This window comes from Staurois parvus, unplaced genomic scaffold (assembly GCF_062004578.1).
Source record: "Staurois parvus isolate SC_StPar_1 unplaced genomic scaffold, SC_StPar_1.0 ptg000061l, whole genome shotgun sequence".
NCBI classification, from domain to species: domain Eukaryota; kingdom Metazoa; phylum Chordata; class Amphibia; order Anura; family Ranidae; genus Staurois; species Staurois parvus.
This window is the reverse complement of record NW_028317857.1, coordinates 12277466-12296532: the sequence shown is the minus strand read 5'-3', so window position 1 is coordinate 12296532 and position 19067 is coordinate 12277466. Positions and strand designations below refer to the sequence as shown.

Here is a 19067-nt window from a genome sequence, read left to right as displayed (position 1 = left end):
TGAGGAGGTTGTGTGAGGACTCCAGGTGTACTCCAGGTTATCAGTCACTTCTGAAGACCGTTGTACGTTTGCATAAATCACATCATCATCCATTACCTTCACAGGAATAAAGTCATCATATCTAGCAAGAAGGGGGAGCTAATAAAGGGAAAACAGTTTGTGTCTGCAGTGTGTGCTCAGCATTTCATTATAAGCAAACCAATGCCTGAATATTTTTTTTTTTTATAGTAAGATTGTTCATTCTGTATCAGCACAGTGAATCATAGTCTGTGACTTTTCTTTTACATTTTAGCTAAGGATCATATCCTTTGGTGAGGCAGGAAACACACATTATACTATGATATATGCAATCCATTTTTTTAATTCATTCTTTAACCAAAAAAAAAAAAAATCACTTATGCAATATAGAGATACACCTTAGCACCCCCCCCCCAGAATATCAGGTTATGGATCAACAGAATACACCAATACAGAAATACAATCTATTTTGAAGAGATCAATAAAGTGGAGAATATAAATCAGTTATTCCTACTGACATGAATGACAATGTTTTCTAATTAATGCACCGATTAATAGTACAGAGCCCAAAAATATATAATAATATGGATACATAATAACACATATCAGTGTGGGTGTACCTGGTAAGACCGGAAATATTTCTGGCTGGGAAACTGTCCTAGTCTGAGAAAGAAAAGAATCTGAACAATTAAGAAAGCACGTGCATATAACTATGCACATCCTTACATGGATGCTAAGATCCAAGATCTGCACGTCTGCTGTCCACACTCTCCACATACCTCTCAGGTCTATGGTGAACAAAGGTTACTCCAGGGAACAATATGTAATTGTTCAGACTAGCTACATATATAAGCAGAAAAACAAAAATGCCTGGGCTGTCAGCTGAAAATGTGCAGAGCCAATCACATCAGACTTTGAATGACTGCTGATAAAAATTCAGGTAGAAAATGAACATGGAATCTCTATTGATGTCTATACAACATATTTAAATATAGTCAAACTTTTAAACATTTGTTTGGACCTCAATCCTCCCAATACTCACTGGTCTGCAAACACCAGGGTGCCACATTAAAAAATAATTTAATAAATTAAGCAATGCCCTTTACCAAATTAATATATTCAAGATTAATGCGATTAAAAACGGCAACACCAGGTAATGAAGTCAGAGAGCTGCTAATGCAATCCAGAAAAGCATACAACTAGCACTACAGCTGGCCATAGGCTCTCAGGACAATATCACAGCAGGGGCTATTTGGCCATTCAACTCATTTGTGTGGATGGAAGAAACAGCTTTTTTCATTCAGTCACTGAACAGAATTTTCTGAAAATGGCAGGTGTCCTGGTCATGGGACAACATTATCCCAGTAAGGGGGAATCCTCCCATTCACATCATTTGTACGGATGAAGGAATCAGTTGTTTTGTTTTTTTCCGGCCAGCCTGCAAGCTCAACAAACATAAACCATGTATGGCCAGCTTTGGACAATTTCTTTTCCAATTGCTGTTTGCATGACGACAAGTAGGGTGACCATGGTACAGGCCAGAAGATAAGGGATACAGTGATTATTCCATGACAATTAAGGGCCAGGCGCAATATAGCATTGAAAGCAGTGGTGCACCGAAATTAAACTTCTGGCCCGAAAATGCAGGATGCACTTGACCTGAAACCAACAGTTTTGTTTATCAAATATATTTTTATATATAACTTTTATTGAAAGTAACACAAAAATTGGACAGGAAATAAAATGAAATGTACAACTGGTAAAATAAATATTGAACAAGTCACCATTTTTCTAGGTAAATACATTTTTAAAGGTGCTATTGACATGAAATGTTGGCCACATGTTGTAACAACCAATGAAATCCATACATACACACACAGAAACCAAAACAAATAAGTTCAGAAATTAAGTTATGTGTAATAAAATGGAATGACACAGGGAAAAAGAGTATTGAACTCATGCAAAAAGGTAGGTGCAAAAAGGCATGGAAAGCCAAGACACCAGTTAAAATCGATCAGCAATCCTGCCCCTTGTCAGTGCAAATTAATATCAGCTAGTTCAGTTTCAACTGATGGCCTATCAAAAGGTGTCTCATTACCAAGGTGTCACACAAGAAATATCTCATGATGGGTCAAAGCAAAGAGCTCTCTCTCGCAAGATCTTTGCAACCATAATGTTAGCTGCAAAACATATTGATGGCATTGGTTACAGAAGAATTTCTAAACTTTTGAATGTTCCAATAAGCGCTGTTAGGGCCATAATCCGGAAGTGGCGAGAACATCATTTCACCATAAACTGGCCACAACCAGGTGGTCCTCGCAAGATTTCTAACAGAGGAGTGACAATAATGATCAGAAGAGTTGTCCAAGAGCCAAGGACAACTTGTGAAGACCTTCAGAAAGACCTGGAATTAGCAGGTACAATTGTTTCAAAGAAAACAATAAGTAATGCACTCACCCGCCATGGCCTGTATGCACGCTCGCCACACAAGACTCCATTATTAATGAAAAAGCACACTGAAGCTTGTTTACAATTTGCTGCACAACATTTAGACAAGCCTGTGAAATACTGGCAGAATTTAGTCTGGTCAGAGGAGTTAAAATTGAACTCTTTGGATGCCATAATACACACCATGTTTGGAGGTTAAATGGCACTGAACACGTAATTCCAAAAACACCATACCAACAGTGAAGTTTGGAGGCGGGAACATCATGGCATGGGGCTGATTTTCACCATACAGTACTGGCAAACTGCATATTATTGAAGGAAGGATGAATGGGAACATGTATCAAGACATTCTTGATAAAAATCTGATGCCATCTACCAGGATGATGAAGATGAAACGAGGATGGACATTTCAGCAAGACAATGATCCCAAACACAAACCCAAGGAAACTCTCAATTGGTTTCAAAGAAAGAAAATAAAGCTGATAGAATCACCGGATTTGAATCCAATAGAAAATTTATGAAAAGAACTACAGATCAGAGATCATAGAAAAGGCCCATGGAACCTTCAAGATTTGAAGACTGTGTGGTAGAATGGGACAAAAAAAAAAAAAAAAAAAAAAAAAAAAAAACACACCTGAGCAATGCATGCGACTAGTTTCTTCATACAGGAAGCATCTTGAAACTCATTACCAACAAAGGATTTTGTATGAAGTATTAAATAAATTTCAATGTGTTCAATACTTTTTTCCCTTTGTCATTCCATGTTATTACACATAACTTTTCAAATTTCATGTCAATAGCACCTTTAGAAATATATTTACCTAGAAAAATTGTGGCATGTTCAATAATTATTTTACCCGCTGTATATAAAATTAAAAAAAAAAACTTAGCATTTTTGCGTTGAAGTCAATAGGGGGCATTTTTGCTTTGAAGTTAATGGGAATGCAATCTTGCATTGAAGCCAATTATCATTATCAGTAATTTTTTTTTAAATTGTCAAAACACTGATAACCCTATTTTCGGCGGCCAATATATCATTGCATCACTAATTAAAAACGTGTTACAAGGGTCAGCCCTTCTTTGTAACCAAATCATAAAAACATGCCTACACACTGCACTAAATTCAGACCCACTTGCATAACTGATGAACATAAAAACACAATATGTTAACAAAATGGTTAAAAAGGCATTTTTTTTAAAATTTACCATAAAACCCTTTTCTTGGAGTACATTGAGGGACACAAAGTCTTTCACCTTCACATTAAATTGCCATCTACAGGAGGATTGGACACTAGCAAACAAATAACTGTAGGCCAGTCCAAGACAACCCCTCCTACTACCATCTTGCCTCTTTTGTAGCAAGCAGTATTAAGTGCATAATCAAACACGGAGGGGTTCAACCTCTATCCCTCAATGGACCTTGTGCAAAGGATTTTATGGCAAGTGCAAAACTTGTTATTTTCTTTTTCCTTCATTGAGGGACACAAACGTTTAACCTTTGGTACATACAAAAGCAGTCCAACTGAGGGGTGGGCAACCATCAATGACAGGCCAAGAAAACAACAGAGAACAAAGTTCAAGAATTCAAAGAGCTGCCCTGATGGACTTTATGCCCAAAGCTGGCATCAGATGAGGCCTCAATGTCCACCTGGAAGAACTTAGGGGATGTGTGAAGGTTCAAGATCAGGCATCCCTCACCTGTAACATAGATCCTGAAAAACCTCTACGGTGTAGGGACCACCCTTTGGGTCCAGACATTTCAATCTGAGGAAGTATGACTGACAACTCCCAATGCATGGGTTTTAAACGGCAGACAAGTTCTGCTCAGGACAGAATTAACTCTGTCATCGTGTCGAGCCTTCTAGTACCACCCTGATGGTTGATGTATGCTACTGCTAATGTTGTTCATCTGAATCCAGGACAGATGATCCTCCAGCAGGATGAGCAAACACTACAGAGACCACCAGTTTGCCCAAAGATGGCACTTCCTCGATTCCAGAGCCAAATTCCTGATAAATCAGGCCAGGGACAACTTGGTCCTAGGTGCCAAATGCATTGGCCTGTCCACAGACTAGACTGACATGTCCTGAAAAAACAGATTGCAAAAACACAAACAGAGCAGAATGAGTGTAAGGTACAAACCTGGAATAGCAATGTTCAAGCAATGATTTCAGATGGCTCAGGATCCATCCGAACAGCTACAATGTTTGGACATTCCAAAGCCCACACTGACCAACAGAGCCTAAGCAGACAGTTACCGTAACACAATGTCATCTAAGTATCCCACAATGGTGATGCCACAACAGTGTAACAGGGCTAGTAGTGGGGCCAGCATCTCAGTGAATACCCTAGGTGCAGATGAGAAGTAGAATTACAAAATGAAATTGTAGAGAATACACAGCAAGAGCAGGAAACGCTGGTAAACTGGAAAGATGGGGGCATGCAATACCGATGGCCACAAATACTAGAAAGTCTCACTTGTGAAGGGATGCAATGACAGACCCAGTGGATTCTATGCAAAATTTCTGGACCTGAATTAAGACATACAGTACTTCGAGATCCAAGATGGGGCTCATTTGGTTTCGGAAACTGACCAGGCGAATGTAAAAATCCTGAAACTGTTCTGCCACAAAAACTGGGGCAATGACACACCTTGATTAAGAAGATATGAGGGAGCTCAATGGAGGTCTGCTAATCTTTGTGGAAACTATAGCTTGCAGCCCCTGGACACAATCTTAACCACCAATGAGGGATGAACTTTTCCAGTCTGTGTCTTAGGCTTCTGATGAAGATGGGTGCCCATACCAATGGTAGCATCCTTAATAAGGACATCAGGAGTTGGCCCAAGGGGAAGTGGCTTCTTTAAGGCCACACAAATAAAACACTTTTTACATGCAGGTTGCACAGTCCAGCACTTTGACCATAGTGCTCTACACGTGTATTGACAGAAGACCAATGTGAGGGATGAGACAAAAACTTCTAGAAAACCATTACAGCTGAAATTTAAAGCTACACCCCATTTGCTACACGTGTACCATAAGAGATCTACTTCCACAGTGGTGAGGCTCCTTGTAAGATGTTTTTGACCAGACAGCTATAGTTTGACAAAGCAGTTAGATTTGAAGAACAGGGCTGCCAGAGAGGGTTTCCAATCTCTTGTTGGCTTTATACTTAGCCCTTACGGTGGTCACTGTATGAAGGCTAGACACTGCCGGATTTACAGAAGGGGTAGACTACCTTAGTACAGGATCAGCACTGCTCATTTAGATCTGTGAATAAACAGTCAGCACTAGCAGGGCTTTGAATGGACAGAATATACACAGAGGTGAAGAGAGGATGGTGCCTAGGTAGATGTTAAAGAAAGGGCTAAAGAAAAGATGCCCATCCTCCTAGGACAATAGCAAAAATGAGGCATCTCCTAGATTGTAAGCTCTAATAAGTAGGGCCCTCTATTTCCTCTTCTACCAAATTGTATTGCAACTGTAATGTGTACCTTCATTTTGTAAAGCACTGCGCAAACTGTTGGCGCTATACAAATCCTGTATAATAATAATAATGCTAGTAGTAGTAGGAGTTATCCTGGGCTGACCAGCAGTTTGTTTTATTTGCCAGTGTTAAATCTTCCTGTTGGTGGCAGAAAAAACTAAAAGATGAAAGACTTTCTGTGAGTCTCAATGGACAAGAAAAAAAAGCTTTACTCGGAACCCCCTATTAGCCCCCGTTTAAACTGTATTTCCACTTCTGCAACCAAATTGGGAGACATGTTCCTATTCAAATATCATATATTTAAAAAAAATATTTAAGAATTGTAGCTTAACTTTTCTAGATGCTTCTGGAAAACAAAAGTCTAAAAAAAAAAAAAAATCCTACTTAGGCAAGCCATAGATTATACAATTTTCTGTCCTGCCACCACTGCAACGCTATTGTGTTCTGCCAGCAGGACACAATTACTGTTCGTGGTAGATGGATTGAATTTTGGCTTATCACTGCTGAACCAACCAAAATTTGATCCATCATCAATCCATGGCCGGCTTTAATGCTCCCTTGGGATTTGTGTTTGCCATAATAAACCCTGTCTCTGTACTGTGCTGGCAGATCTCAAAACTAGTTGAGCAGGACTATCTGCCCTAACAAAGGGTTAAAGATTTGCAGGCCTGGCTGGCTCATTGAATGTTAATACACTTTTAAGAAACAGTCTGTCTTTTTGTCTGTTACCTGCACATTGGCATTTAATCAGAGCAATATAAGTGACCTAAAGTTTTCTATGGCTAACCTGCTCCATACAGCTAAAAAAGGTAAGAAATATAAAATATTTTTAGGTATACTGTGTGAATGGGAACACAACATACATAGTGGGGGTTTCTCGAATTTGACTGCAAAACTGGAAATTCACTTTAGTTTGAAGTGACGCTACACTTGAGTGTATTACATTCAGATGTTTACAGGTGTTCATTGTGCTTTTTTGCGCATTATAGTAGCAATGTGCTATACTGGAGCTGCTTTGGGGCAGGATCACACGCTTTTGGCCCAGTAGACTTCTCTTATGAAAGCGCTCGAAATCTGTGTTCCACTGAATTCTATGGGGTCCAAAACACCTAAATCTCCATGAAAAGACGCTCCTGCACCTTTTCAAGCAACAGGCATCTGAGCACTCAAGTATGAACAGACACTAATTATATAATGTTTAGCATTTTCCATTTTTCAGTTAGAAAAAAACCCAGGTGTGAATGGGATCTTCGCGTCAAAGCTCCCTGGTCATGTCAGATAGAAAATTGCCAGGGTAAACCAAGCTGGATGTTTGCTAAATTCTTACCATCTTTCGGTGAATGATGCTCCTCCTTATATGAAGTTCATTCATCCAAGGTAGGGACAACAGCAAAGCTCACTGCCTGTTTGACACAGAGTAGTTGTCACATTTGACACATCTTCTCAGCCTCAGTAAACTGTTGCAATAATTCAGTTGGTGTACACACTGCACTTTTTAATTTAAACCAGTTTTGCACCTCTTTGATCCCTCCTCTCTTTCTATTTCCATGGGAAACCAAAACAAGACTTGGAACTCTTGGAAGAGAAGACAGGATTGCTCAGTGGAGAAATCACATCTCCCAGCATCCCAATGCACAGCTGCCTGCATTGCATCATAAAATCACATCACATAGCAGCAATGCGGCCAAAAGGGGGACTGTCCAGTCCATGAATTAAGGGATGGTTGTCCACGCTAAGGACAGTACAGACAGTAACACTCAGTTCCGCTCTACCAGTCAATTCGCTGTAATTGACTGGTAGCTGTGTTTCTAAGAAGCAAGGTCAGGAGTGGGTGGCAATAGCAGGCAGGCCTGGGGACTGTAAAGGATGAACCAGCTAGGGAGGGAAGATAAACCCTTATGAAGATGATCTGTAGTTATGATCAGTGAAGGAGAGGCAGTGACAAAGACAACACACAACTGCAGATAAATCAGGTTATCACTGGGACAACTCAAAATACATACCTCAGTGACATCACCTAATGAAACAAAAAGGAGAGGACACAAAGGAATAATGTGCCATGTCTATGTACAGTATACAAGATGAACCTATTGCTAAACATCTGTTCATGATGGTGCATGCAGTGTGAAGAAAGTGCAAGTGTAAGGCTTACAGAGATCCCAGGAATAGACATCTTTGATCAGGAATTATTTAGGGTCAGCATCTACTTCCTAGACTGGGATGAAGGCTCAGAGATGAAAGTCATGTAAATCCTAGTCACGGTGCTGTAATATGTTACAGTCTGAATAGTGGGGAAAAGGAGACTGAGCAAATGCTTCACCGTGCCTGCAACATGCTGACGACATGATAAAAATCTAAGTTTGCATGGCCTAGTCAGAGCCAATGAAAATCTGTGAAATGAGTTGAAGACTGCAGTCCACAAATGGTCACCATCAAATTTAACTGAACTTGAGCAGTTCTGCCAAGGAGACAGGGCAAATTTTGCAAAGTCTAGATGTGAAACGTTAGTAGAGACATATCCCAACAGACTTAAGGCTGTAACTAAAACAAAATACTGACACAAGGGGGTGATCATTTTATTAACTCAGTGACTCTGTTCTTGAATGCTTTACATTTTTTTCCTGATGTGTTGGTGCTATATCTTTCACTTGGATGTTAGAAGTTACACTGAGTAAATACAGCTGGATAAAGCAAAAACCGTGTCCATCTTCATTTCAGGATGCAAAGCAACAAAATGATTATTTTAAAGGGGGTGATTCTTTTTCTATACCCACTGTATAATTTTTTTTTTTTTTTTAGCAGAGGCCCTAGAGAATAAAATGGTAGTCACTGCAATCTTTAATGTCATACAACAGTGGTTGGCAACCCATCGATCGTGGTCTACCTGTGGACTGTGGGAAGGTGACAGGTAGACCACAAACAGGTCTCGGCGTCGTCAACTTCTGCCCTTTAGGTGCCGGTCCTTCTCCCCCACTTCCCCAGCCTCCTCTGCTGCTGAATCGATTTTTCTTAAGGTTTTTGCCTGTGAGTAATCAAGTGCAATTCCTCCTAATTTGTAAAAATTGGCTCCGTGGGATAGATTTAAGCCTAGTATTATAGTGGCAGCTATCTGTTGGAATATAAGAATTCCGATCAGTGGATTTAAAGAAAGTTGAGGTAATTAAACCATTCTTTCTAGTCATTCGCAAATCCAAAAAGTGAATTTCAGTTTGACTAGCTTCCTAGTCCAATTTAATTGCCCTATCATTGATATTTAAAAGAAAAACAAACTCCTGTAGGGATTCAAATGAGCATTAGGAGCATTTTCCCCCATTTTTGTCATCCTCTCTTTAATTTCCTTGTTCTTATTAGATTGGCACCCATTTTATTTATGGTTTTATTATGATTATGTTTTATTCATTTAATAATGTTATATTCACCATCAGGGATTTAAAATATATACTATAACTATAGACTTGTTAATTAACGATCATTGAGGTATGTTGGCCACTAGATGTCTTACATGGTTCCATTGTGTTTATTGTAATCAATTTGGAATATCCATCTTATATATTAATTGGATTAATTTTAATATACCCATTTTGGCACCAGCATCCAAGGTTATAAACAAATTTAGGTACATACTGTCCTCTTTTCTGAGTCTGTTCCCCTGTATTTGGGGTTACGTTTCTTAGTATGGATGTGAAATTACGTAACTTCCTACTTGCGTGGCCTCTCCCATTTCCAGTTGTGTTACGAAGACGGAGGTTGAATTATTCCAAATCGAGGCTTGGTTGTATATTATTGAAGCGAGATGGTGGAGGGTGGTCTCCTAGCCCCGGAAGACGTCTGGTATGATGAAACACGTCAGGTGGAGCCTTCCTTCTGACGTCATCACGTAAGAATCAACATTTTTACTGTTTTTGCTGATTGATGGCTTATGATTGCCTTACATTTCATTACACTTGTAAGTGCATTTTCGTTTATTTAATAAATAGATTTTTAACCTCCTGCACTATGAGAGGCACTTATTTTTATTTACATGAGCTTAAGTCGACCCCATAAGATCAGGACGGTTTGAGGAGCCTCAGATGGTACATGTGATCTGATTTGAGTCATATCAGTCTGGATGGAATATATATATATATATATATATTTATATATATATATATATATATATATATATATATATATCTATATATATATATATATCTCTCTATCTCTATCTATCTATATATATCTATATATATATTCCATCCAGACTGATATGACTCAAATCAGATCACATGTACCATCTGAGGCTCCTCAAACCGTCCTGATCTTATGGGCTCTCATATCTCTATCAGGTGTTTTTTGACCCCCTATAATTAACCGCTTCCCCACTGCCCTATAGCAGATATACTGCTACAGGACGGAAGGGGTGCGCAAAATCGCGTATATATACAAGTGATTTTGCATTTCCAGGTAGGGGGCGCGCGTGATTGCCTGTTGGCGTCCGGTGATTACCGAGGATCTCTGACAGGGAGGAGGGCTGCTTTGTTTAAAAACAGTCCTCCTCACTGTCGGCTCGGGCACACTGCTCGTGCATAGCCATCCAGTGCAGTCTGCTTACAGTGAAGCACCAATACACTGTCCCCCCGGTAAAACACTACCAGCACACAGTTAACCCTTTGATCACCCCTCACACCTTCCTGCCCAGTACCATTAGTACGGTGTCAGTGTTTTTTTTTTTTTTAAACACTGATCACTGTATTGGTGTCACTGGGGATGTCATTGACACCACGTCAGTTCCCTCCAGTGTAAGAATGTCCACCACAGTTCCACTATAAGTCGGTGATCGGAGCATTAGTAAAAAAAATAAATTCCAGTATCTACACCGCCATTTGTAAACGCTATAACTTTCACATAAACCACTTAATTTACACGTATTAGGATTTTTTTTTTTTACCAAAGACATGTAGCAGAATACATTTTGGCCTAAATTTGACAAAATTAGATTTTTTTTTTTTTTTTACTGGACATGTTTAATAGCAAAAAGTCAAAAATATCGTTTCTCAAAATTGTCTTTTTTTTAATAGCGCAAAAAACCCCCTCAAAAAAACACACAGGCGATCAAATACCACCAAAAGCTCAATTTGTGGGAAAAAAAGGACGTAAATTTCATTTGGGTGCAGCACTGCATGACCGCACAATTGTCAGTTAAAGAAACGCAGCGCCATAATGCAAAAAAAAAAAATGGCCTGGTCAGGAAGGGGGGTAAATCCTCAGGATAGCAAGTGGGTAAGGGGTCAAAGGATCTGGTAAGCCTCCAATTTGTTATCACGGTGGTGCAACTCTCACATTGGTGGTTATATTGGAATGAAGATTTTCTACTATTCACCACAGAATAAGGGGAATGTTCTATATATTTTATAAGAACCGTTCTATATATGTTCACTCAATTGCACTTTATTTTTTGCAATGGTTCACTATCGAGCACTTTGTTTATTGTCCTTTATTGGACACATATCAGCTGTATTGCATTTATGAAAAATTATTCTTTTTTGATTCATTTATATTTCACTTAATAATATAAACCGAATATTTTGATCTAGATATTTATTTTGATCAATCACAAGCAGTGTCAAGAAGAAATAAACTCCATAGAAGGGTAGGTGCTGTGTCTGTCAATGAACTCAGAAAAAAGGATTTTATGGTTAGTAACAAAAAATCCTTACGTTCATTGACGGACACAACCTCTTTATCCATGACCTAACAGGGATGTCCCCAAACAGTGCCATAATGAAGGGTGTGCAAACCAACTAATGGAGAACAAATTCAGGGCAACATGCGAACACTCTGAAACCCAAGGAGTGCCCAGGAATCCTAAACAGCCGTCTACAATACTTTGCGGCCAAAACTAGCATCAGAAGATGCCAACACAGCAACCTTTAGAATGTACTAAACATGGGCATAGATAACCAAGTTGCCTCTGTGCAAACGATGCCTGACGCAGGAACGCTCAGGAGGCACTAAACTCCCCGATGGAGAGCGCCAGAACAGGGAAGGGAGGTTTCTGCCCTTATTGGTCTACACCTGCACAATCGTCTGCCGAATCCAATAAGAACTAAAGGCAGAAGTGTCCATCAGGCCTTTTTTGGAATCGTTTGTGAGCACAAAGAGAAACGGACCTTTGAAAGGCATCCCTCACAGAAAGGTACATGCGAATTGCGCAAACCATGTCCGGGAAGTGCAGGGCCACCTCTCTAGAAAGGGATGGCCGAGGACACAAAGAACAATGTCCTCATCCAAACAAAAACCTGACAACACCTTCGGAAGAAAGAAAGAGGGAGGGCAAAGAACCACTGAGTCCTTATGTAGAATCAGACAAGGTGGCTTACAGAACAAGCCGCCAACTCCGACACCTTCTGAGCCAAAGAGATAGCAACTAGGAAGGCAACTGTTGTGAAAGCGTATATAAGCGAGTACCTCAAATGCTTTCAAAAGGAGGCTTCTGAAGAGCCAAAACCACCAAATTCAAATCCCCTGGTGGCAATGGGAAGCTCATAGGGGGCACCACATAAACCCCTTGAATGAAAGTGCTAACCAAAGAATTCTGAAAGAAAACAGCCAGAGCAGACACTTGACCCATGATTGTGCTCAATGCAAGCTTCTCATCCATGCAACATTGGGAGGAAGGCCAACACCTGAGCCACTGAGAATGAGCAAGAGTGGAACCCCAGAACTTTGTATCAAACGATATAAGCTCTCCAGGTGCAATGACAAATCTTCTGGGGAGGTAAACGTATGAGCTGTTAGCATAGTCATAATCACTGGGCCAACCAACCACCTGTCCTTCAGAAATTGGCTTCCAATAGTCACGCTGTCAAAGCCAGAAATGGTAAAACAGGGAGGAACATTGACCCTTGAGACAGAAGGTCCTCCTGAAGAGGCAGCCCGCTCCCAACTGCACCACACCAGCATACTACAGACTGCGAGGCCAGTCCAGAGCCACCAGGATGACCAGAATCCTTTCAACCCCAACCTATTAGACAAGAGAATCAGTTGGAGAGGTGGAAAGGCGAAGGTGGTGCGAAGGAACACCACTGGGTGCAGGGACCACTCATCCCAATCCAGCGTCTGATGACCGAGATAATCTGCTTGCCAGTTTTCCACCTCCAGAATGAGAATGGCGGACAGAGCCGGAATGAACCTTTCTGCCCATCTTAGGACGAGATGTCTCCAGCGCTGCTGCTTTACTGTCCATGCCCCCCCCCCCCCCCCGTTGTGGCGATGTCCAAAATAATCCTCAGCAGCATAAACTGAAGGCGATCAGCTCAATGTGTAAGCAACAACCTGATCGCCTGAAGCTCCAGAACATTGATGGGCAGTCAAGTCTCCTCCAAACCCGATTCTAGCGACCCTCCGCCGAGTCTGGCTCCAAAACTCCACCCCAGCCCAAAAGGCTGGCAGCTGTCGTGACAACAGTCCATTGAAGAGAACGGAAGGACTTTCCGCTCTGTAGAGCCGGAGACCGCAGCACCCAGAGGGCAGAGGCCCTCGTCAATCACCTCAAGAGAATAGCCTGATGTCCCTGAACAGAAAAAAAAAAAAATCCCCCTTCATAGTGAGAAACAACACAGACATGTCCCCAGGACACTGTAGAAATTTGTCCCACGCCTTCAGCCCCCCACTGTAGCCTGGCGACCAGATGATGCAGGGAAATACGTCACTACTCTTGATCAGTAGGCAGAATGACTGGAGGCCTATAGCAGAGAGGGGGTTAGGGGGTTTTATACCCAGAGAGGACTGCCCACAGGAGGTGCCGAATATTTTTCTGCCTAGTGTCCTATTCCTGTAGTTGGGGCTTTAAAACCCTGTCTGGTCATGAATAAATAAGAAGAGGCTGTGTCCACCAATGACCATAGGAAAAATACACTTTAGTGAATTTTAATGCAAAAAAAATTATATTAATTATATTAAATATAAAAGATGATATGAGTAAATAAATACCTAACATGTCAAGCTTTAAAATTGTGCATGCTTGTAGAATAGTGAAAAACTAGAATACTTAAAAATCTCCATATGCGACGCTTTAATAATTTTACAGGTTATCAGTTTAGAGTTACAATGGAGGTCTAGAGCTAGAATTATTGCTCTCGCTATTACATTTGTAGTGCAGTGCAAACAACCCTAAACCAAGCATTTGGTGTTGACACTCTCCCTTGCCTTGTTTTGTCAGCCTTCAAAGAGGACTTGTATCCAAGACCATTACCTTAAACGATAAACTCAGGGCTTCCGTGTTGACCAACAAACACCTGTTGGATCAAACTTCACAGCAAGCTTATGCCTAATGGCAGAGTCCATCACTCAATCAGTCCGAGCCTCCCATTTTAATCAGACTCATTTCACTCAGTATTTTTCAGACAAGGAATATACTTTCACTTCATATACACAGACAAAAACACAGGATAAAGACAATTCAGTCATGATCTTTCAACATAGAATCACTCTTATAGCAGCAAAGACATAGCAGCGTAGTAACAAGAGCTACCACAGTTTCTTATCTCTCACACTTAGCCAACACAGTTCGAGTGTTTCCTTCTTACAAACCACAAGCACAAATCAAGCTGGCATGCAAGTTCAGCACAAGACACAAATTAATATACAAACATGTATAGCAAACCCCTCATCAGACCGAGATCAGCTGCATCACTATTCAATTTGGTTCGCTTAGAACCTTGTCAATATGAGTCAAGCCTAGATCAACATTCCCTCTGGCAAGAGAAATCAGACAATTTTTTTTTAGTTAGACAAACTACTCACCGTGGGCCTGCGTCTGTTGACTCTCTCCGACTGTATGGACTGCGGATCTCAGTCCCACTGAATTTTGTGATCCGAGTGACAGGCGCCAGCCGAATAGGGGTCTATGGGAGGGACACTCAGCAGCAACAATAGACTTCAGGATGCAGATGGTCTTGATCAGATGAGGATTTATTGTGACACATCGAAATTCCAGTGGCTGAAGCACATTGGTTGAAAAAAGCCCTATCGGCCGATACAGGTGCCAATAATTGCGACTATAGCTCCGAAAAAGAGCGGTCATTCACCCTACTGCTAAAGTAAACAAAGGGGCAGGGTCACCCAATGACTCTACCCAGTGACCCCGTCCCTTTGTTTACTTTAGCAGAGGGGTGAATGACAGCTACTTCTTGGAGCTATAAAGTGAAAAAAATAAAAAAAAGTCGACAATGACATTTAGCAGAAGCAAGTGAGGGAGCCTTTCTGTATACACTTCTCCCTCACTCTATACAGTGCTCCTCTCCTAAACCCACCTTGCACACACTGCTCCCCCCCCCCCGTTTACAAAGAGGACCTGCCACTTATATGCCATCACATAGGGGACCCCTATGTGATAGCAATAAAATCAAAAGTTGAAATAAATAAAAACACACATTAAAAGTTAAAAAAGAAAATACAAAAAAAATTTGGGTCTCCCCACCCCCACATTTCAGTTTAAAGTTTTGGCCAAATGCATCTTGGCCAAAAACATGCAGGTAGATCAGAATTAGCATCAGTCTAGTATGTACCTTGATTTCACAGCAGATTGTATAAGTTTATTACATCAAGATAGCAAGTCAACTCTACTTTGCATTGGTACATTAGCTACTGACCAATCACCATACATACTTCAAATTTATCCAATTACATTGAGGACTGAAATATGTCCCATAACATTACATGTTTCCTTGATATATTCCAATCACAATGACATGCTTCTAGACATTACTTCATGACATGACCAGTGCTTAAGATAGATAAGGCTTTTTAGACCTTTCATAAAATGGCAGACACCTCCCATATAGTCTTATTGGACTATCGTAAAATGGCCTCTGGCACTAAACAAATCTGGAAGACTTGTATGTCACGTAAATAAGTGGTACTCTTATCACATGTTCACAGCCCCCCTCCCTTATGGCAAATGGGAGGGTCTGATGTACTAGGTTAGATATGGCCTCAACGTTCCAACTAAAGTGGAAAGTCCCAAACTGGCATCGGCAACATTCCAACGAGAATGGCAAGCTTACTCTTATAAGCTTACATATACCTTCTTAAGATCACTATATGTATAAAGTATGTATGTAGAAGTTTATACCAATCTAATAATAATTGATCGTATAGTGTAACACTCAACATTTATGGCACTCAGATACAAAGAACACGGACTTTCATTTATCTACATGAAAGTCTTATAAAACATTATATGCACTTAGTCTTAGCTTCGCCCTTGTGCAATTATATTGATGTCACACAGTACACAAATCACAATATTATGAGGATGTTGAGTGTGTCCAGCCTATAAGTACAAGTCGATAAGGGGTCTCCAGATCCCATACACAACACATAAAGAGAGATACAATGCAGTCACCATCTAAGAATTGGTAAGCTGTAATATAATAAATGTCTGCGTTTGGGTTTATTACCACTTAAAACATATTTTAGAATCCCACCAGATTTGTCATCTAGTAACCTTCAAAGCTCACAACAATTAGTTTCCTCTATTGCATAACCAGAAGAAACAGAACTTCAGAACAGTAATGTGTCTGCACTGTCTTTGCAGTCCTATTTGAAAGTAAGCAGGTCACAGCTGCCAAAGAAAGAAAGAATTCTGAAGAGGCTAAATGATGTGCAATGTGCTACAGTTCCAGCTGGAAAGAAGAGGGGTGCAAGACAAATGAAGAATTTTGTTGGTGCCGATTACTTGCCTGTTCATTACTTGTGGATGAGATACTAGATTCTGCTTCTTCCTCCCCTTTGTCTTCACCTTTGGATTTCCAGAACCGCCCTTCACGTAGGAAGCGCTGATGCAGTTCCAGCTCATCGCAAGCTTTTTTCCAGCCCATACTGCGCTTTACATGTAACTGGTGAACATTGACTGTAATGTCTTGAATGTTCTCTGAAGGGATCCAGGCCCTGTGTTCAAGCACGTTTCACAAATATGACTACAGATATGCAAAACTGTCTCAGCTCTCCTATACAAATACTGCTAATATTCATCAAATCGGAATTCCAGTCCAAACAAGCTTTTCTACAATTTCTAATGGCAGAGCTCTCAAGCTAAACAGTAGATAAACCGCCAGCCCAAGCGGGGAGGGTTGACCTGGTACAGAAGCAAGGTTTGCTGACATCCTCCAGGTGAAAATCCTCCTTAGCACTGGCTGAGCCTGTGCAGTGTAACCTAACAAACTTGTATACTGTGACAATCTCTCTAAACTGGAAAGGCTTGGGAGATAGTCCCATACAGTTATACAAGAACACAGCTAGGAAAGGGGTTTCTTAGCTCAGGGGGATTAGGGAAGGCGTGTTAGTCTGTGTGTGTGTATCACACACATATACACACACAGGAAAAAAATTGTGATCTGTAAGAAATTACAGCTGCGTATTTTTCTGGCTCTGGTGGCTGTTTTTTTTATATAAAGCTATGCTCTACATAATGATTTGTTTTTTCATTATACATTTCATCTAAGTTTCTCAGATCTGTGACAGGTTTTAATGACAAAGTAGTTCCTCATATTAGGTAAAATCAGAGAAGTCCTAATTGATTACATGCTTAACAAAACATTCAGTCTACACAAAACCCCAGCAGTAAATCAGCACAAAGTGTAGTGTAAAGTAATTATTTAATTTAAATAACTTTATTGGGGAGTCAACAAATGACTTTATTCAGTGACTGGACAAAATAACGCAATGTTTCAGAGAAAATGTGTGCCCCTTCCTCAGTGACAAACCCTTATATATTTCTAGTAAGACACATAGGGGTTGATTTACTAAAGCTGAAATTAGAAGCGCATTGGCTACCATGCAAAGCTGCACCAGAGTTTGCACTCTCCAGTTTAAGCTTTGACAAAAAAACCCCCCAAAAAACTGGAAGCTGATTGGTTTCTATGCACAGCTGCATCAGATTTTGCTCTCTCCAGTTTTAGTAAATCAACCCCAATACTGCCCATTCCCTTTCTATAGTCAGCCTCTCATCATTTAGCTAACATTTATCATCCTTAATGGTCCAGTCCAACTCATTCCTCTAGATTTCATGGATTTGACTAAATTGCCAATGGGCATGCCGATTTGATTACTGTTTCTCTATGTATCATCGGTTACACACAGCCTTCTGTTCTCTGCTAAAAATGTGTATATTCCAGATCATCTCGCTTTCAACTTTGAACCCTAATATGAGCAATTTTTGTGATATGTGTGTTACCTCTGGTGGTGATGGCCAAAGAATCGAACATCTACTTGATTGTCTTCTTTCTGCATGACTTTGGCAGGCCAGAAGCCAAAACCTTTCATCTTAGCCCAAACCAGCTCATGGTTAGGGATCTGCAAGATAAATAAAAAAAAGCTATATGTAAAATAAGAAACAGCAGATTGTTCACAATGTATTTGCCCTTACAGTTTTTGTGAGTAATGTAAAGTTCCAACCCTCCAACTGCTCTCCCCATATGCTAGAATCAGGTGTTGCCTTTATTCAGCCATCAAGTTTCAACACATAGTAAAAAGATCCGGTCTGAGCATGTAGGCCCTTTACAAAATAAGCTATAGTGGGTGACTGGGGACAAAGAGAAGGCAAATTTATTAAATACCATCTTCAGCTCTGTGTATACAAAGGAGATTGGGGGAGCTCTTGTCCACAATGGGCATGGTATTGACACAGTTCCATATGATCCACGGGTCCTTAAAGAATTGAGCTCTGTCATTTCAAAGCCATTGTTTCTCATTTTTAGGGACTCTTTAATGACTGGCATAGTACCACTAGACTGGCGTAAGGCCAATGTGGTGCCAATATTTAAAAAGGGGTCAAAGTCTTTACCAAGTAATTATAAACCTGTTTATCTTCTATAGTTCTTGCTAGAAAAAAACATTTTAAGCAACAGACAGCATGGATTCATGAAAGACAAAAGTTGTCAAACAAATCTGATTTCTTTTTATGAGGAGGTGAGCAAAACCTTGGACAGAGGGGTGGTGGTGGACGTGGTATACTTGGATTTTGCTAAAGCGTTTGACACAGTTCCCCACACGCGGCTAATGTGTAAGGTAAAGTCTACAGGCTTGGAAAAATCCATATGTAAATGGATAGAAAACTGGATAAAAGACAGAAA

At 40.4% G+C, this 19067-nt stretch overlaps 1 protein-coding gene across 1 annotated transcript in view; it reads right to left on the bottom strand.

The window, feature by feature from the left end:
• Nucleotides 1–19067, bottom strand: part of ZMYND11 (zinc finger MYND-type containing 11) — a 119511-nt gene that overhangs the window by 8351 nt on the left and 92093 nt on the right. The window contains exons 11-12 of the mRNA XM_089668737.1: nucleotides 18170–18288; nucleotides 16677–16884 (exon numbers count right to left, since the gene is read on the bottom strand). Coding sequence (XP_089524863.1) covers nucleotides 16677–16884; nucleotides 18170–18288 — 327 coding nt within the window. The remainder of the gene's footprint in view (nucleotides 1–16676; nucleotides 16885–18169; nucleotides 18289–19067) is intronic.